The 21,597-nt window shown below is 37.2% G+C and overlaps 1 protein-coding gene across 14 annotated transcripts in view; it reads left to right on the forward strand.

Moving 5' to 3' along the window:
• KLHL32 (kelch like family member 32) overlaps nucleotides 1–21,597 on the forward strand; it is a 247,118-nt gene that overhangs the window by 206,146 nt on the left and 19,375 nt on the right. For 12 of the 14 annotated variants that reach the window (XM_047859200.1, XM_047859204.1, XM_047859196.1 and 9 more), the window contains 3 exons: nucleotides 4,245–4,303; nucleotides 7,556–7,748; nucleotides 9,443–9,537. In XM_047859200.1, the coding sequence (XP_047715156.1) occupies nucleotides 4,245–4,303; nucleotides 7,556–7,748; nucleotides 9,443–9,537 (347 nt within the window). Of the gene's footprint in view, nucleotides 1–4,244; nucleotides 4,304–7,555; nucleotides 7,749–9,442; nucleotides 9,538–21,597 lie in introns of those variants that run through there. The other 2 variants (XM_047859207.1, XM_047859209.1) reach the window with 1 other exon arrangement.

Consider the following 21,597-nt stretch of genomic DNA (forward strand, 5'->3'; position numbering starts at 1 on the left):
ATGAGTTTGGGAGTCAGTGAATTCCAGCAGTGGAGGCAAAAGTTGCTTGTTTGGCAGTCACCTGTCATCCTTTCTCTGGTATGCATTCATCCATTTGTCACAACGTTTTGTGAGGAGCCGAACAGGGAAGCTTAAGAAAAATGCTTTACTCTTGTCTTGATGATAGAAAGCATTTCTCATTGCTGGTAGCATGGTGGTAACTTTTCATTCCTTCTGGCAGTTTTTAAAGACTTATTTGACTTTGGGGGAACCTGCAGTATATCTTTAAGTCACAGTTCAAAAGTATGAGACAGGGCTGTTCATTTTCAATTTTGGCTGAGAAGTCTTAACTTCGACTGTGGCACTTCAAAGTTAGGGAAAACTTGGCTTTAAAAATGGATGCTGATACGAGATGGCATATTTAATGACAAATGTATCTATAGAAAGCTGTTAAGATGCAGATTATCCCCCCCTGGGGTGGGGGAGGGAGATCAAAACTGCCAATCTATAAAATGTACTCGATAGAGGGAGGCATAGAATCTATCTTTGCAAGTGCTTTGATTGCAGGGGACAGTATAGCAGCATGTGGCATCATAACCCAGAGCAGGCAAATCAGCTTGATGACTTTCAAAGCCAGGAATACTGCTGCAGGCAAGGGTACTCCAGTCTAGGAGAAATTAAAACATATAGAGACTGTTATTAATTCCATATCTATTTTTGTATAGTCAAATCTGTATGCAAATCCTTAGCATCTCATTTCAACAGATTAATCTAAAAGTGAAGAGTGTTATGTGAAGAGAATGTAATGATAAGCTGTGCACATAACACTGCTAAAGCCGTGTGGGCTGCGAACTTGGATGCTTTTTTAAAATTTATTTTTTGTACTGAGAAGAACTGGTTTTTATTTATGTGATCATTTGGAAATTATTTCAAAGAAGGGAAACAATAGGACCAATTTCTAAGGTTTTCCCTTGCAATCCTGACTTGGCAAAAGTTACAACACTGGGTTTTTTAGGCACCTCCCGTGGTTTAGCATTCCAGAAGTAATCAACCAAATAACTAACTAGGAATTTTATGTTTACTTCCACCTAGTAACCCAGTATCTCATTTTTAAGCATTGTCATGTGAGTGAAAATTTGTATGTAAGGGTAAGGAATCTAATTACCACGTGCAGATTAAGGGAAAAAAATATTACGAATGCATCTGTAAAAGAGAGTAAATAATAATTCTGAAGAGCATGAAGATAAATTGTATGCCTGGCTTAGGAGAAAGGATGTAATAGCTACATTCTAATCCATTGGTTGTACATTTAATCTATAATGGGCAGACTGATACATATAGTAGTGTAAATATTTTCAAATAGTGTCATAAATAGATAGTTTACTGCAGTAGATATTAATTCTGTCCCATATTTCTAAAACAAGGAGAAAAACCGTCAAAGTTTTGAAATAATGGGTGGGAGCTTTGCCCTCTGCTCCCTCTCATTTGGAGAAATGATTATAGGCGAGCTGGACATTAATCTGGTGGTTATGGCCCAGATCAAAAGCACTTGGCAATCATTTTAACCCTGAAGACTTGTGAGGTCTCACTCAATAGATTTGATTATTCTTGTGTAGTTATGCTGAGAAAGAATTATTGGACATTCAATTTTTAATCAGATAAGAAAAGGAAGGTTGGGAAGAAAGCAATCAGGCCTCTGTATTTATTTGGACAAACATTTTGACTGTGTAGGCATTTCAGCCCCAGCTTTCTTAAGTGTATTTTCTTTTCCTATGGTTTTATTTTAAGATGAGACATTCTTTAAGAAATGCAGAGAAGACTTTCTTTGAGGGCAGGAAGCTCGTTTCTCTGTTCCTTGTGGACTTACTCTGCAGATAAAGCTTTCATTGATCTTAAAAGTAGTTGTAAGCTTCAGAGAGAATATATTTAAAAAAAGCCCTCCAGTTAATAAAAGCCATGGTCAATTATATGAAAGATATAATCTCCTCATTGGGGGTGAACGAGAGAGTAATGATTGGCCTGAACATGTTCCCTTCCCTTTATGGATCCATTAGTATTGATGGATTGTTCCAGCTCAGCTGAGGATTGTGCACTAATACTCTGGATTCTGGTTGATTTGACTCCTGGCCATGAAGTTGATGGTAGTGACCTATTCAAGGTATTTGAACTGTCAAAGCAAAAATTATACTGGACAAAGTTAAGCAGATAAGGAAGACTTTGTCCAAGACAATATTGCAATAGGGGAGGGAGACCAGAATGCAGTCTGAAATCAACTCCTCTGAAGAACAAGAGGCAAGAGGGTTTTTAAGCACTGGGGTGAGCTAGTAGAAAAGTACTGAAGGAGTTTTGGAGGAAGGTTGATCTATGTGATATAATGAGCCCATTCAGTTACCCCTGATTTTGTAAATGTTTTTCTCAGTGATTGGGCCATTCTTGCTTTCTGATTGGAACCCATCAACATGAGGCTCCTACCCTCCATAGAAACTGGGAGATAGGGACATTTACTTCCTTGATGATTACATTTCAATGGGATGGCTCCTAGGTCTGGGAGGAAGATCTTCCTGGGTTGTAAAACTTGCAAGAAGCTTCTTAAATGACTTATATCTCAAGGAGGCAGAGAAAGAATTTACAGGTTTTCTAAAGTAAGAGCTCTAAGAAGAGGGATGTCAGGGGCCTAAGAGACAGAAAGAAACCTGTGTAAAGTTGAGTCATACTGAGAAAAATATTAACACTGTTTTGTTCATTATTGTAATAGTACATACTTTTTGACTTAAAAATTTTCAATAGGAAACATTTGTAGTGTGGCTCAGTTTTATATTTTTATTGCAAAATTAGCTGCTTCTATGTGCTACTTATTAAAATGTTATTCATTTTATACCAGCATCCAGAACTCTGTATAAGGCAAAAATCTCTGAAGAGATTTTTTTTGCGGAGGGCAGTTCTCATAGTCTTGTTATTTTACTACTTAACATTTAATATCTCCTAGTATTATTTTTATATAGTGCTGATCTATGTTTTTTTTTTTAGTTTTTCAATTTGATAGTAAAAACTAAAGTAGAATCAGTAGTTTCTGGGTTTTATGGGAATCAGTGTACATCACAAACATGAAAATATGAGGACAGATAAGAGAAACTTTGTTAGGAAGGTGATGATAGTTTAGTGGTTCTTGACTAATCAAAAGGTCCTGAGTCTTTTGGATCTAAGCCCTTGTCAAGAAGGCTCTAGAAAAGTTGCTAACAACAACTACACACAGTGCTCTTAGTCATATGTGCCTTAGCGAGCACTTGAAATGTGACTAATCTGGATTGAAATGTGCTGTGTTAAATATACATTGGGTTTTGAAGAAAGTTTGAACAAAAGGAACATAAAATACCTCCATAAGTTTTATATCAATTTCACGTTGAAATGATAATATTTTGGCTGTGTTGAGTTAAATAAAATTTATGTTAAGTTTACTTTCACTATTTCTTTTTTTTTAAGGTTTATTTATTTTGAGAGGGGGAGAGTGTGCACACACACTTGCATGTGTGAGTGAGTTAGGGGCAGAGAGAGAGGGAGAGAGAGAATCCCAAGCAGGCTTCATGCTGTCAGCACAGAGCCTGACATGGGGCTTGATCCCATGAACCATGAGATCATGACCTGAGCTGAAACCAAGCTTAACTGACTGAGCCACCCAGGTGCCCCTCTTTTTAGTTGTTAACGTGGCTACTGGAAACCTTAAAATTACATCTGTGATTCACATTGGTGGCTCTCATCATATTCTTCTGGACAGCTTTGGCTTTAGAATTCTTTTGATAAGTAATGCCTTTTCTTAGATATGGTTCTTCCAAAGAGATATCAAGACATTAGTGTGTTAGTATACAGAAGGTTAGAGCTTTAAAATTGCCAAAGGACAAGAACTTTCCATGTAATTCTGTCCTGGGCATAAATTGTGTAGAGATTTGTCTATGTGTGCTATGTTCATTCCCACTCCCTGCTATACTTTGCCCCTCATTCTGGCCATGCAGAGCAGCTTGTCAGAATTGGAGCCTCTTGGTAATCTCAGCATACTTGTTGCTTGCTCTCAACTGGATTGCTTCTAAAATGTTTCTTGAAAATGAAACTGCTTCAACAATAAGCTTCTTAATTATGTCATGGGTTCACCACGAGGGTATACAAACAGATCCTCAGCAGTAGCTAATTTTCCTTTAATTGTATCTCATTCTTATGTTGGAATATCCTATTTCGTATTCATGAAAGCTCTAACACATGTTAATCCATTACAGGTGGAGTAACTAACACAGCACAATATCAGAACAGACTAATGGTATATGAACCTAACCAGGTAAGAATCATATAAGAAAAACTCATTACCTTAATTAAAATGAATTTTAAAAGATTTCCACAGTAATTGGTAGTTGAAATGCCAAGTCTGTACACACACGTGCATCTTAAACTTGTATAGAGAAACGGAAGCATCTGGATAAACTGCCTTTCCGTTGCTTTTTTTTTTCCACACAAAATTTCAGCTCCTTTAGTTTTATGCTATACACAATGCTTAACTCTTTCAGAGTTTTGCATAATGTAGAAAGAAGGGTAAATACGTTGATGAGTTAAATGCCCTTTAGTTCCATTATCTCAAGTGACTGTTCATATTCAGAGGCATCCAAAGAAAGGATTTTGATTGTCCTGTTGCTATGTCCTTTTAGAAAGCGTGTCCTTCCAAGAGGGGAACATACTTATTGTTTCATTACTCCCAACTAATATAATAACTTGTATTTAACTCCGTATAGCCAGAATGTCCTAGAGCAGTGTCTAGGACAAGTCTGAAGTAGAAGTATCTGAAAAAAGTGTATGTATTTCATCTAACAAATGGTGCCTGAACTGGAAGCATTTTGATGGTGTCTGTCCCTTCTTCTGTCCACTTATCATACACACTCGGTGGTTTTTTTGTCCCCAAAAGAAGAACTATTTTTACTCTCTTTCCCTTCTACCAAAATCGCTGTGGCCTTAGCAAATGTTTTCAGAATTTCACCATGTCTGTGATTTTGGTAATGTAAATATTTTTCATGATTATGACAGTATTCCAAAATGATTCGAACGTGGGATTTAACATCCATCAGCCAGAGATAATGGAACATGAAATGACAGGTTAGCTTTGGCAGCCTGGGTCAGGATTGGCCACCAAATGTGCGTCCTGAATGACCTCAGTCAGCTTGGTATCTTTTTATTTCAACATTATTTGATTCTGAATGTAACGAAGGTATTTCTGTCTTTGCAAGTGTGTTTCCTGATGTCATTAGAAGCTGTAGATTTCAGAGACCACATGTCCATGGGCCAGATGTCTCAAGAGGGATCATTAATTGCAGTTGCTTGAGTTCGGTGCACACGTGGTTAAACAGGAAGAAGGTGTTAACATTTCTCAAATGAGTTCTGTTTCATGTTTGTATACACACACTCTTTTTAAAAATTCTGCTGGCATATTGTTTACGGTGGGTACTGGCAAACATCACATCTGCTTGCATCTTGCTCAGAATCTCAATAACTCTATCATTCAGCCCTGGTGCTTATTTCTCTTCTAGGCCTTTGTGGAGAGTCGATAATGCCTGCCATCTGCCACAGAGCACATCGCTACCTGCCAACAGGCAGGCTGGGGTGACCTCTGCTTCCCCACCACTGATTAGTATTCACACGCTAGCTTATTAGGAATGACCCCACTAGGCCTCTCTGTTTCTTTGCCTTTGCAGAGGTTGGCGGCTCACCTGGCAGGCACGGCAGTGAAGGAAGCTAAAGATATAATCAGGGGATGCAGGCAGGCTTTATAAACCAGATGGCGTCCACAGTCCTGTGGCAGGGGACCGGACTACTAATGCACACGTTGATTCCTAATAGTGGAATAGGTTGCCTCATAGAAAGGACCTGAGGAAAGCATCATCAGAGTTTTGAGTTAAGTCCACTCATGTGAAGTGTATTGAAGATATTTCTTCACAGAACATCTGATAGAAAGGTTTGGCTACTTTATTAAAGATGACATTTGATTGGAAGGAGATTTTTAGGACATGTTTAAAAAGGGGGAGCAAGTAAATGCAAGCCTTGCAAACTGTACAAACCATTCTTTTTTAAATATATCTTTAAAAGAGAAATTAGAAATGACCTGGTAGATAGGTCTTAGTGAATGGACCAATATTTATATATATTTTTTTGCTTATCCCTTTACAGCTTTGTAAACTGGTGAAATTCTGAGTATTCAAAGCATCATATGATTTTTCTAGTCAAAATCCAAATTTTTCTTGGAAAAAAGGAATCCGGGTTCTTCCTGTAGGTTAGTGTTCATGTTGAAAGGAAATGGTTAGGTTTGCTTACGTGTTCATTATTTGGTTGAGATTTAAAATTAAGGTCGTATTTGATTTTCATCTAATTTTACAATTTACATTAGATTTTTGAAAGGAACCATATTTAAGAGGAGTTGATCATGTCTTTCCCATTACTAGCATGACCCAGGACCAAATAGTTGAGGTTTCACCATTCTTGAAGTTGTATAAAACTTGGCTTTCTACCAAAACAAACAAACATGTGCCAAGAAATAACTTTCCCCAGTTTGGTAGAAGATTTAATTATAAATATGTTAAAGGGACTAATACAAAGGCCACGTGGAACTTTGTTGTGAAACAAGATCTTAGCTCTTCCATTGATCTTGGAAGTTTAATTTTGGACAGAACAGCAAAGTCACCCTAACCCTAGATTATGTAGAGGCCTTGGGTGGCCAAGGATTATTATCACAATAATTTTTTAAAAGTATGACAACACTCTTCTAAATGTTTCATGAGTATTAACTAATTTAATTCTCACAACAAGCTTGTCAGGTAAGGTATGATTCCCCCCACTTTAAAGACAAGGAAACAGGCACAGTGAGGTTAAGTAAATTGCTTGGTGTCACACAAAGGTTACAAACTTAGGCATTCTGGATCCAGAGCCTGTTTTCTTTCTTTTTCTTTTTTTAATGTTTTATTTATTTATTTTTGAGAGCAAGAGATTGACAGTATGTGTGGGGGTGGGGAGAGAGAGAGGGAGAGAGAGAAAATCCCAGGCATGTTCCACACCATCAGCACAGAGCCCAAGGTCAACAAACTCTGAGATCATGACCTGACCCAAAATCAAGAGTCAGACACTTAACCAGCTGAGCCTCTCAGGTGCCCCAAGCACCTGTTTTCTTAATCATTATACCTAGCCAGGTGCTTTCACTCTTCCACAATTTGTGTAAGTTTTCTCATTTGGGTGAGAAACCATCAGGAAAACTTCCATGGGCTCCCGTTATAAAATGAAAAATGCCCTATAAAATGCAACCTATAAAATGCAGCAGGAGGAAATGCCTTGTGTAAGTTGCAAAATAAAATTGGCATACATGGTTCATCCACACTTGCTCTCAGGTAAGACACTCCTACCTTTCAAACTGTAAGCAACAGTCAAATAGAATGCGATTGACACACATTAGAGTCCTGGCTACTAATGAGGCGCTGCTGTTTCTGCCATGGAGGTCGCCTGTTAACAGAATCCACCTGAATTTCTTTCTTTCTTTCTTTTTTTTTCCCTCCCCCAGAATAAATGGATAAGCCGCAGCCCTATGCTGCAGAGAAGGGTCTACCATTCCATGGCTGCTGTTCAAAGAAAACTTTATGTTCTTGGAGGCAATGACCTGGACTACAATAATGACCGGATCCTTGTGCGGCATATAGATTCTTACAACATAGACACCGACCAGTGGACGCGTTGTAATTTCAACCTGTTGACTGGCAAGTACCTTTGACTAAGTAAATCAGGAAAAGCAGAGATTCAAGAGATTGCCACACTCGTTTTCTTTTACGTCTTCAGCGCATCTCTAAATATCAAGTGCATGGTGGCAGAACACCTTGCTTTTATTAACCAGAAAGGTACCCCATTATTTATCTCACAAAATTTCACTCAATTAGGTGGCTGAGCTAGTTTCTCAGGGCCTCTCTTACCTATGTGCATCTTCTCGCTTGGCTGAGAGAGGTATGTCAAGTCCTTTCTCGTCAATAAGTATTCACAGAGGAACTTTGATCGTTAGGAGGAACCAGAGAATTAAAAACTCTTTACAGAAGCGATTTTTTTTTTTCCTTTTCACTTTTGGTCCTCTTTTATTTGAGTTCAGGAGTAGAGTCTTCATTATTTGTTACTGTCACATACAGTTTCTGGCTATATTCTTCTAACAACGGAATCTTAGAGCAGCTCTGTGCCTACGGGTTTGGTGGTATTTCTGGCCACATACCCCTTCAAGCATTATCAAGAGTAACGCTAGGTATGGACCCTCATCTCAAAGGGAATAAAAGGTAAGCTGTGAACAACTTACCCCTGACGTTTTTTACGGAGTTGAAAACCTTCTTTCCCTTGTTGGCTCGTATTATAAACCTCCAAGGGGATCAGGTCCTTCCCAGGCTGCTCTAATAATAGGAAAATCACAAGCCCAAAATGGTGGTCTGGACTGGCACCTGAGGACATCTTAATATGCTGAGTGGATGCTCAACCACTCACGGCTACGGCTGGGGAGGCAACACTGAGTGCCAATGTGAAAGGGTTATATGCCTTGCGTGGAGCTCTTGTTTTTGTGAAAATGATCTTTGGGGCCCACCTACAAGGACTTCACTCTCTCTGAGTTGCTATAGGTAGTACCTCAGCCCCTCGGTCCCTGGATCTGCGATTCCGTCTGCCATAGGATCCAGCTTATTTATTACCACAGTCAGTCCTGTGTCAGCCCATCAATAAAAAGAGACTATCTCACTCTCTGATAGCCTCCAGGGAAGAATATGTGGTAGTGAGTTATTCTGTCTTCTTTTTTAAATGGGGGAGGAACCTTTCATCATTTTGGCGTGTCAGTATCTAGGGACTACCCCAGCTGGTCCCAGATCGGGAACTTTAATATAGTCTTAAAACTGTTGAGTATGTAAAAAAAAAAAAAAAAAAGGGTAGTAACTTTATCAATCTTTTCTGTCATTTGTCTTCATTTGGGGGACAGTGGGGGCATGGCTCTGTTTTATTGGCTTCTTGGGGTTGCAGCTGTTACTTTACAAATGTAAGCACTTGCCTTAAAGCATTTGTAGGTACAAGAGGTATTTTGCATTTCGAAAATATACCTTATTTCCACCACTGTAAGTTAATGGCATACAACATAGTATAGAACTCTTATTTTGTTATTGCTTATTATTGCTGCATTTAATGCTGTATTTACTAACCTGGCTGGCTAGTACGTGTTTTGGCTTGGTTCTGACCTGACACAGATTCATTCTCTGTGAAGGAGTGGTTAATTCTTCCCTCTGAGTACTGGGAGGCAGTGATTAGTTGCTGCGAAAATCCTGTGGAGCATACAAGTGTGCCACAGGGGGAAATTGTATCCCTCAGTGGCAAAAGGGTTAATTAAGACATGTAAGGAAAATGGATTTATTTTTTCTTTTCATTCAATTTACTTTAGGCCAAAATGAATCTGGAGTTGCTGTCCATAATGAGAGAATATATTTAGTTGGTGGATATTCGATTTGGACAAATGAGCCTCTGGCTTGTATCCAGGTGAGTGGTTGAAGTTCCTTTTGAAGTTTGTTCAGGTGGTTCATTGAGGTTACTTTTTGCAGTGCTGCTACTGAAGAAAGAGATATTTACTCCTAGAAAGAGGTTTGAGCTCCCTTTGTGTAGCTAGTTCAGTCACTAAACTTCATCCTGCTTCCTAAAAATGATGTCTAATAAATTATTGAGCCCTACTGAAAGTAGAGGTGGGGAGGAGCTTTGAAAATATATACAGTAAAACCTTGGGTTGCGAGTGTCATGCAAGATGAGCAAACATTTCTAATTTTAACTTCATAAATGAGTGATGTCTTGCAATACAAGTAGTATGTGATGCCGAATGTCACATGATCACAGCTGAGCCAATGGTTCTTGAAATTCACTTTGATATACGAGTGCTTTGGATTACGACCATGGTTCCAGAATGAATTAGGCCTGCAAGTCAAGGTTTTACTGCATAATATATCCTGAAAATGGGGAAAGTGGGATACCTTTCTTTTTCTCCTAAACCAAGAAAATCTCGAAATCTTTGGTAATAGTACTTTCACACTCCCAAAACTTTACAAATGCCTCCTTTCCACTCAGTTGCTTTATTTTCTGTATTGCAATTTGTTCACTTCAATCAATTCCCCCTACTAAGGTGTTCTTCCTTCCTGGCAGAAGTTGTGAGCAGTGGTGGTTTATGGTTAGTCTTATGGAGATAGCCTCTTCCCCAGAGAACAGCCCTGGCACATCAGCACGTGAGCAGCCCAGAGGAGGCAAATTGCCCCCTGAGCTTTTCAGAAAAGCAATAGCTTTTGCTGATATACATATTTAAGGTTTTATTATTTTATTTTTTATAATTGTTACTATTGTTTTCCTGTTTTACATGTTCTCTGATGTTATTGACATGTATTAGGCCCGATTTTTCTCTTAATATCCAGAAAAATCTATATCCTTAGAACTACTCTTATTATCTAACCTCACTCTTGGGGGAATGTTTTTAAACACTGCTTCGTTATCTTTAATGGTTGCAGGACTATCCAAGATTTTAATTTTTTCTACAGTCCCATCTCATAAGGTATATATATTTTCTCAAGAAACTTTTCCATGTTGTCTAAGTTTTCAAAATTGTTAGTGACTAGTTGTTTTGTTACTGCTTAGTTATATCCCCCATTATATTCATAATATTGATTTTTATTTTTCCTCTTCTCTTGATTTGTCTTGCCAGAGGTTTGTCAGGGTATTTAACATACTTCTATTAAGTATATCTATGTCATCAGGGGTAGCATAAATATTACAACATAATAAGCAAGCTGGTCCTAATGGATGTGAGTTCTGGATTGAATAGTTAGGAGATAGTGTTGTGTGTAGTTTATTGAAATATTAACATTAAATGTATTAGTTCAAGGTATGTAAAAATGTTGTATATGTATATATTGATAAATAATCACCAAAATAAATTTAGTTAACATTCATAACCTCACATAGTTACAAGAGTTTTCTGTTTGTGAGGAGAACTTTTAAAATCTACTCTCCTAGCCACTTTCAAATATTCAATACAGTATGGGTAATTGTAGTTACCATGCTGTACATTATATCCCCAAGATTTATTTATCTTATAAGTAGAAGTTTCTTTTTTATTGAACTATACATGAGACACAATGTTACATTAGCTTCAGGTATATAGCCTAGTGATTCAACAGTTCTATACATTATGCTATGCTCACCACCAGTGTTAACTAACATGTATCACCATGCAATGCTATTACAATACCATTGACTATTCCCTATGCTGTGCCTTTTATTCTCATGCCTTATTCATTCCATAACTGGAAGCCTGTATGTCCCGCTCCCCATTATCCATTTTGCCCAGCTCACACACCCACCTTCTCTCTGGAAACCACTAATTTGTTCTTTGTATATATGGGTCTCTTTCTGTTTTATATATTTGTTTTGTTTTTTTAGATTCCACATATAAGTGAAATCATATGGTATATATCTTTCTCTGTCTGACTTACTTCATTTAGCATAATATTCTCTAGGTCCATCCATGTTGTCACAAATGGCAAGGTCTTATTTTTTTATTATTGAGTGATATTCCATTGTATATATATTTTCTTTATTACTTTATTAATTAGTGGACACTTGGGTTGCTTCCATATCTTGGCTATTATTATAAATAATGCTGCAGTAAACATAGGGGTAACTTTTTGAATTTGTGTTTTTGTATTCTTTGGGTAAATAGCCAGTAGTGGAATTATTGAATCATATGGCATTTCTATTTAAAAATTTTTGAGGAATCTCCATACAGTTTCCATAGTGTTTGCACCAACTTACATTCCCACTAGTAGTGCATAAGGATTCCCTTTTCTCCACATCCTTGTCAACACTCATTATTTCTTGACTTTTTGATACTAGCCATTATCACTGGTGTGAGGTGATATTTCATTGTGATTTTGACTTGTGTTTCTTTGATAAGTGATGTTGAGCATCTTTTCATATGTCTGTTTACCATCTGTAATATCTTTTTTGGAAAACTGTCTATCCAGGTTCTCTACCCATTTTTTAATCAAAAAAATTTTTTTGGTGTTGAGTTGTATAAATTCTTTATATATTTTGGAGATTAACCCCTTATTGGATATATCATTTGCAAATATATTTTCCCATTAAGTTGGTTGCCTTTACATTTTGTTGATGGTTTCTTTCACTGTGCCAAAGCTTTTTATTTTGTTACAGCCTCAATAGTTTATTTTTGCTTTTGTTTCCCTTGCCTGAGAAAACATACATAAAAATATGTGGCTAAGACCAATGCCTAAGAGATTACTGCATATGTTTTCTTCTAGGAGTTTTATGATTTTGGGTCTCACATTTAGATCTTTAATGCATTTTGAGTGTATTTCTTATGTGTGATGTAAGAAAGTGGTCCAATTTCATTCTTTTACATGTAGCTGTCCAGTTTTCCCAAAACTATTTACTGAAGAAACTTTTCTCCATGTGTACTTTTGCCTCCTTTGTTATAGATTAATTGATCTTACGAGTGTGGGTTTATTTCTGGCTTCTCTCATCCTGATGCATTTATCTATGTCTATTTTTGTAGCAGTCCCATACTGTTTTGATTAGGATAGCTTTATAGTCTATCTTGAAATGTGGGATTGTGATATCTCCAGTTTTGTTCTTCTTTCATAAGTTTGCTTTTGTTATTCTGGGTCTTTTGTGATTCCATACAATTTTAGTATTATTTCTCTAGTTCTATGAAAAATACTGTTTTTGTTTGTTTGTTTTAATTTTAGAGTACGAGTAAGGGAAAGGGGCAATGGGAGAAAGAATCTTAATATGCTAAGCATGGAGCCCAATGCAGGGTTTCATCCCTTGACCCTGGGATCATGACCTGCGCCAAAATCAAGAGTAGATGTCTGCTCAACTGACCTAGCTAGTGAGGTGCCCCAAAATGCTGTTGGTTTTTTTTTAATAGGATTGCATTGAATATGTAGATTTCTTTGGATAGTGTAGACATTTTAATGATATTCAGGCATTAACATGGTATATCTTTCCATTTGTTTGTGTTGTTTTCAATTTCTCTCATTACTATCTTATAGTTTTCAGAGTACAGGTCTTTCACCTAATTATTTATTCCTACGTATTCCTTTTGATGCATTTGGAATTGTCTGCTTAATTTCCATTCTGCTACTTTGTTATTAGTGTATAGCAATGCAACACATTTATATATGTTAATTTTGTATTCTGTGACCCTACTGAATTCATTCATCAGTTTTAATAGATTTTGGTGGAGCCTTTAGAGTTTTCTATGTATAGTATCATGTCGTCTGCAATTAGTGACAGCTTTACATCTTCCTTACCAACTTGGATGCTTTTTATTTATTGTTTTCTAATTGCTGTGGCTAGGACTTCCATTAGTTTATTGAATACCAGGGGCAAGAGTAGATATCCTTGTTTTGATTCTGATCTAGAGAAAAAGCTCTATTTTTCTCTACTGAGTATGATGTTAGCTGTGGGTTTGTAATATCTGGCTTCTACTATATTGAGGTGTGTTCTCCCCAAACCCACTTTGTTGAGACATTTTGTCTTGAATGGATGGTGAATTTTGTCAAATGCTTGTTCTGCATCTATTGAGATGATCATATGATTTTTATCCTTTGTTTTTTTTTTTTAACATTTATTTATTTTTGAGACAGAGAGAGACAGAGCATGAATGGGGGGAGGGCCAGAGAGAGAGGGAGACACAGAATCCGAAGCAGGCTCCAGGCTCTGAGCTGTCAGCACAGAGCCGGACGTGGGGCTCGAACTCACGGAGTGCGAGATCATGACCTGAGCCGAAGTCGGACACTCAACTGACTGAGCCACCCAGGCGCCCCTTTTTTAAAAAAAATTTTTAACAGGATTTTTATCCTTTGTTAATGTGGTATGTCACGCTGACTGATTTGTGAATATTGAATCATTCATGCATCCCCTGAATAAATTCCTCTTGATTGTGATGAATCATTTTTTTTTTATTGTTGTTGAATTCAGTTTGCCCATCTTTTGTTGAGAATTTTTGTATCTGTGGGCATCTGGGTAGTGCAGTCAGTTAAGTGTGTTACTCTTGATCTCGGCTCAGGTCATGATGTCACAAATTGTGGGTTCAAGCCCCACAGTGGGCTCTGTGCTGATGGCAAGGGGTCTGCTTGGGATTCTGGCTCTCCTTCTCTCTGCTGTTCCACAACCTGTTCTCTCTCTCTCTCTCCCTCTCAAAATAAATAAATAAACTAGTAAAATTCCTTAAAAATTTTTTTTTAATCTGTGTTCGTTATGGATATTGGCCTGTAGCTTTCTTTCCTTGTGGTATCTTTGTCTAGTTTTGGTATCAGGGCAATGCTGGCCTTATAGAATATATTTGGAAGTCTTCCTTCCTCTTCTATTTTTTAGAATAGTTTGAGGAGAATAAGTATTAACTTAGTTGGTAGAATTCACTTGTGAACCCATCTGTTTCTGGACTTCAGTTTGCTGGAACTTTTTTCATTACTGATTAGATTTCATTACTAGTAATTGGTCTGTTCATATTTTCTGTTTCTTCCTGATTCAGTTTTGTAAGAGTATATGTTACTAGAAATTTACTGTTTCTTCTAGGTTGTCCAATTTGTTGGCATATAACTTTTTATAGTAGTTTCTTATAATCTTTTGTATTTCTGTGGTGTCAGTTGTTATTTCTCCTTTGTTTCTGACACTCTTTCTGTCCTCTCCTTTTTTCTTGATGAGTCTGGCTGAAGGGCTATCAATTTTGTTTTCTGTTCAAGAACTAGCTCTTCATTGATCTTTCATATATGTATTTTTAGTCTCTATTTCATTTATTTCTGCTCTGAACTGTTATTCCCTCCTTCTACTAACATTGGTTTTGTTCACTCGTCTTTTTCTATTTCTTTTAGGTGTAAAGTTAGATTGTTTATCACAGATATTTCTTGTTCTTGAAGTATCCCTGTATTGCTATAAATTTCCCTCTTAGAACTGATTTAGCTGTGTGTCAAAGATTTTTTTTTTAAGTTTGTTTGAGAGTGAGAGAGAGTGTGAGTGGTGGAGGGGCAGAGAGAGTGGGAGAGAGAGAATCTCAAGCAGGCTCTGTGTTGTCAGTGCAGAGCCCAACGTGGGGCCCGATCCCACAAACTTTGAGATCATGACCTGAACTGAAACCAAGAAAAGGATGGACACTTAACCCACTGAGCCACTGAGGTGCCCCTGTGTCCCAGTGTCCCAAAGATTTTTGACTGTTGTGTTTTTATTTTCATTTGTCCCCGTGTATTTTTTTTCATTTCCTCTTTGATTTCCTCATTGATCCATAGGTTGTGTAGTTGCATGTTGGTTAGCCTTGATATATTTGTGCTTTTCTTGTAATTAATTTCTAGTTTCTTACTGTTGTGGTCAGAAAAGAAGACTGATATGACTTTGGTATTCTTAAAAATACTGAGACTGTTTTGTGACCTAACATGTGATCGATCCTGGAGAATGTTCCATGAGCACTTAAAAAGTATCTGCATTCTGTTGGTCTGGGATAGGATGTTTTGTATATATCTGTCTAATGGATCATTCAAAGATACTGTTTCCTTATTGATTTTCTGTCTGGATGGTCTACCCATTGCTGTAAATGGGAAGTTAAAGTCCCCTACTATTATTTTATGATGTCAATTTCTCCATTTATGTTAATATTTAATTATTATTTAATTTATATAATTATAAATTTAATCTATAATTAATAAGTTATAATTTATTAATAATTAATATTTAATTTATTCATTTAGGTGCTTAAATATTGGCTGCAAAGAGAATTAAAATTGTTATATCTATTTGTTTGAGTCTCTTTGTCATTATGTAATTCTCTTGCTTGTCTTGTTATAGTCTTTGTTTTAAAGTCAGTTTTATCTAATGTAACTATTACTTCCTGTTTCTTTTCTTTTCTATTTGCCTGGAATATCTTTTTCCTTCATTTTCAGGCTGTATGTATCTTTAGGTTTAAAGTGAGTTTCTTATTGGCAGCACATAGATGAGTCTTTTTTTTTTAAATCAATTGTATCACTCTATGTCCTTTGAAATGTATAGACCATTTACATTTAATTATTAAAGGTGCTGAGAAAACATTCGACAAAATACACCATCCTTTCTTGATAAAAACCCTCAAGAAAGTAGGGATAAAAGGGTCATGCGTCGAAATCATAAAAGTCATATATGAACGACCCAATACTAATATCATCCTCAATGGGGAAAAACTGAGAGCTTTCCCCCTAACGTCAGGAACAAGACAGGGATGTCCACTCTCGCACCGTTATTCAACATAGTATTGGAAGCCTTAGCCTCTGCAATCAGACAACACAAAGAAATAAAAGGCATCCAAATTGGCCAGGAGGAGGTCAAACTTTCACTCTTCGCAGATGACATGATACTCTATATGGAAAACCCAAAGATTCCACCAAAGAACTGCTAGAACTGATTCATGAATTCAGCAAAGTTGCAGGATCTAAAATCAATGCACAGAAATCGGTTGCCTTCCTATACACCAACAATGAAGCAGCAGAAAGAGAAATCAAGGAATCAATCCCATTTACAGTTGCAGAAAAAACTATAAAATACCTAGGAGTAAACCTAACCAAAGAGGTGAAAAACCTATACACTGAAAACTATAGAAAGCTTATGAAAGAAATTGAAGACACAAAAAATGGAAAAAGATTCTATGCTCCTGGATAGGAAGAACAAATATTGTTAAAATGTCGATATTACCCCAAAGCAATCTACATATTCAACATAATTCCTATCAAAGTAACATCAGCATTCTTCACAGGGCTAGAACAAATAATCCTTAAATTTGTATGGAAGCACAAAAGACCCTGAATATCCAAATCAATTCTGAAAAAGAAAACCAAACCTGCAGGCATCACAATTCCAGACTTCAAGATGTATTACAAAGCTGTAATCATCAAGACAGTATGGTACTGGCACAAGAACAGACACTCAGATCAATGGAACAGAATAGAGAACCCAGAAATGGACCCACAAATGTATGGGCAACTAATCTTTGACAAAGCAGGAAAGAATACCCAATGGAATAAAGACAGTGTCTTCAGCAAGTGGTGCTGGGAAAACTGGACAGCGACATGCAGAAGAATGAACCTGGACCACTTTCTTACACCATACGCAAAAATAAACTCAAAATGGATGAAAGATCTAAATGTAAGACCGGAAGCCATCAAAATCCTCCAGGAGATAGCAGGCAAAGACCTCCTTGACCTTGGCCACAGGAACTTCTTACTCAACACGTCTCTGAAGGCAAGGGAAACAAAAGCAAAAATGAACTACTGGGACCTCATCAAAATAAAAAGCTTCTGCACAATGAAGGAAACAATCAGCAAAACTAAAAGGCAACCGACAGAATGGGGGAAGATATTTGCAAATGACATATCAGATAAAGGGTTAGTATCCAAAATCCATAAAGAATTTATTAAACTCAACACCCAAAAAATAATCCAGTGAAGAAATGGGCGAAAGACATGAATAGAAACTTGTCTAAGGAAGACATCCAACCAACACATGAAAAAATGCTCAACATTACTCATCATCTGGGAAATACAAATCAAAACCACAATGATACCACTTTACACCTGTCAGAAGGGCTAACATTAACAACTCAGGCAACAACAGATGTTGGCGAGGATGCAGAGAAAAAGGATCTCTTTTGCATTGTTGGTGGGAATGCAAGCTGGTGCAGCCATTCTGGAAAACAGTATGGAGGTTCCTCAAAAAACTAAAAATAGAACTACCCTATGACCCAGCAATTGCACTAGTAGGCATTTATCCACAGGATACAGGTGTGCTGTTTCGAAGGGACACATGCATCCCCATGTTTAGAGCAGCACTATCAACAATAGCCAAAGTATGGAAAGAGCCCAAATGTCCATCAGTGGATGAATGGATAAAGAAGATGTGGTATATATATACAATGGAGTATTACTAGGCCATCAAAAAAATGAAATCTTGCCATTTGAAACTACATGGATGGAACTGGAGGGTATTATGCTAAGTGAAATTAGTCAGAGAAAGACAAAAATCATATGACTTCACTCATATGAGGACTTTAAGAGACAAAACAGATGAACATAAGGGAAGGGAAACAAAAATAATATAAAAACAGGGAGGGGGACAAAACAGAAGAGACTCATAAATATGGAGAACAAACTGAGGGTGGCTGGAGGGATTGTGGGAGGGGGGATGGGCTAAATCGGTAAGGGGCATTAAGGCATCTACTCCTAAAATCATTGTTGCACTATATGCTAACTAATTTGGATGTAAATTTAAAAAAATAATAATAATAAATAAAACAAAGTAATTATTGATAGGTATGTATTTTGCATTTTATTGTTTTTTAGTTGTTTTTGTAATTCCTCTGTTACTTTATTTCTTTCTCTCTGTTCTTGTGATTGATGACTTTCTTTAGTGTAATGCTTGGCTTTCTTTTTATTTTTTGTGTATCTGTTTTAGGTTTTTGGTTTTGGTTACCATGAAGTTCATATACAGCATCTAAAGTATATAGTAGTCTATATTAAGTTGATGGTCACTTAAGTTTGAACATTCTTTTTTTTTAACGTTTGTTTTATTTGAGAGAGACAGAGTGTGAATGGGGGAAGGGGCAGAGAGAGACGGAGACACAGAATCTGAAGCAGGCTCCAGGCTCTGAGTTGTCAGCACAGAACTGGATGTGGGGCTTGAACTCATGAACTGTGAGATCATGACCTGACCTGAAGTCAGATGCTTAACAAACTGAGCCACCCAGGCTCCCCAAGTTTGAACACATTCTAAAAGAACTTTAATTTTACTCCCTGCTCCACATTTTACATATGTAGTCATATTTTAGATCTTTTTTTTATTTTGTGAGTCCCCTTAACTAATTTTTAGGATATTATTGATTTTATAACTTTTGTCTTTTAACCTTCCTACTAGCTTTATGATTGATTGCTCTACTACTTTTACTGTGTATTTGCTTTTACTCGTCACAGTTTTTGCTTTCATAGTTTTCTCCTAATTATCATCTCTTCCATTTAAAGAAGTCCCTTTAACATTTCTTGTAAAGGTGGTTTTGTGGTGATGAACTCTTAACTTTTATTTGTCTGGGAAACTCTATCTCATCTCAATTTTGAAAGATCACCTTGAGAGATAGAATATTCTAGGTTGTAGGCTTTTTCCTTTCAGCACTTTGAATATATCTTGCCACTTCCTTTTGACTATAAAGTTTCTGCTGAAAAATCAGCTGATAGCCTCCTGCGGTTTTCCATGTATATAAATAGTTGCTTCTCCTTAGCTGTTTTTAAAATTATCTTTTTATCTTTAATCTTTGACATTTTAATTATTATGTGTCTTGGTGTTGATCTCTTTGGGTTCATTTTGTTTCAAAGTTTTTGTGCTTCCTGGGCCTAGATATCTATTTTCTCCCCTAGGTTAGGGAAGATTTCAGCTATTGTTTCTTTAAAAAAAAAAAAAAAAAAGATTTCTGCCCTTTTTCCTCTCTCTTCCTTGGGATCCCTATGAGGTGAATGTTTGTTCACTCGATGGTGTCTCAGAAGGTCTCTTAACCTAATTTTGCTTTTTAAAATTCTTTTTTCTTTATGCTGCTCATCTTGAGTGCTTCCTATTAACCTGTCTTCCAAAATGCTGACCCATTCTACATCCACTGATGTACTATTGATTTCCTCTAGTATGTATTTCATTTCAGTTATTCTTCAACTCTGATTGGTTATTTTTTTATGTTTTCTCTTTATTATAGTTCTCACTAAGTTTATCCACTCTTTTTCCCAGTCCAGTGAGTATCTTTAGGACCATTATTTTGAGCTCTTTTTTCAGGTAAATTGGTTATCTCTGTTCTATTTAGTTCTTTTTCTAAAATTTTATCTTATTTTTTTTTTATTTGGAACATATCCTGTCACCTCATTTTGATTGACTTTCTGTATTTGTTTTTATGAATTAGGCAGAACAGTTACTTCTCCTAAACTCAAAGGAATAGTCTTGTATATGGTTTTCCCCTGTGTAGACTGTGTGCCTGGTGACTTTGGCTAACTGAAATGGAGCTGTGGCTAGTGTGGCCTGGGGGTGCCAGGACATTCTGTGCTGGGGCTGCTTTGGGAAGGCCTGAGCTGAATGCCCTGGTCAGGGCATTTTCGGGACTTTCTGCAAAGGCCAACATGGCATGATAGCTCAGGCTGAAGTGTGTACATACTGGGTGGGGGTGGGGGATTGGGGGGGGTCCCAGTACTCTCTGCACAGAAGATATTTTGGCAGTATAGTTGAAGCTGACGGGGGGAAAGGGTATCCCAGAGTGCTCCACACGAGGGTGTCCTGGTGGTGGCTGGAGTCAAGGCAGATGTGGTTAGGGTGGCCTGGGGCATTCTGCACAGGGCATCATAGTAGAGCAGCAGAAACCTAGGTGAGGCATGGGCAGGGGGTATCCTGGCAAGTCATCTGGAGTTGAAGTGGTTTGGACCAAGAATGTTGCTGCAGTAATTTGGAGTGATGGCTGGAGCTGTAGTGAGTGCTTGCTAAGGATGTCTTATGTGCTGCACTAGGGCCTCCTTGGTCAGGGAGCTGGGGCAGGTGTGGGCTAGGGGCCCAAGGCTCACTGAGGCAATATGCCAGCTAGGGTACCTAGAGACTGCTTCTAACCACCCTATCAGGTGGTATCATACAGTATTTATCTTTTCCTGTCTGATTTATTTACCATAAACACTATAAGGTCCACCCATGTTGCAAATGGCAGATTACCTTCCTTTTCATGGCTGAATATTATTCGTGTGTGTGTGTGTGTGTGTGTGTTCTGCATGTGTATGTGTATATGATAACAATTTCCTTATCCATTCATTCATTAATGGACATTTAGGTTTTTTCTGTGTTGGTGATTGTAAATAATGCTTCAGTGAAGATGGAGGTACAGATAACTTTTCAAACTAATGATTTTATTTCCTTCAGATATATACTCAGACGTGGTATGGATCATATGGTAGTTTCATTTTTAATTTTTTGAGAACACCTCCATACTGTTTTTTGTAGTGACTGTACCAATTTATAGTTGGACCAACAGTATACAAGGGTTTCCTCTTCTCCAAATCCTCACCAACACTTGTTATTTCTTATCTTGTTGATGATAGCCATTTTAACAGGTGTGAGGTGATAACTCATTGTGGTTTTGATTACCATTTCCCTGATGATCAGTGATGTTGAGCACCTTGTGACATACCTGCTCGTCATTTTTATGTTGTCTTTGGAAAAATGTCTCCTCAGATCTTCTGCTCCTTTTCAATCAGACTGTTTTTCTCTGTTGAGCAGTTCTTTATAGTGTTTTGGATATTAATCCCTTATCAGATATATGATTTTAAAATATATTCTCCCATTTGGTAGTTTGGCATTTCATTTTCCTTTGATGTACAGATGGTTTCCTTTGGTGTACAGAAACTTTTTAATTTCATATGGTCCTACTTATTTATTTTTGCTTTTGTTGCCTTTGCTTTGTGTCAAATCCAAAAAATCATTGCCAAGACCAATGACAAGGAGGTTTCCCTGTTTTAT

Source organism: Prionailurus viverrinus, chromosome B2 (genome assembly GCF_022837055.1).
Source record: "Prionailurus viverrinus isolate Anna chromosome B2, UM_Priviv_1.0, whole genome shotgun sequence".
NCBI lineage: Eukaryota > Metazoa > Chordata > Mammalia > Carnivora > Felidae > Prionailurus > Prionailurus viverrinus.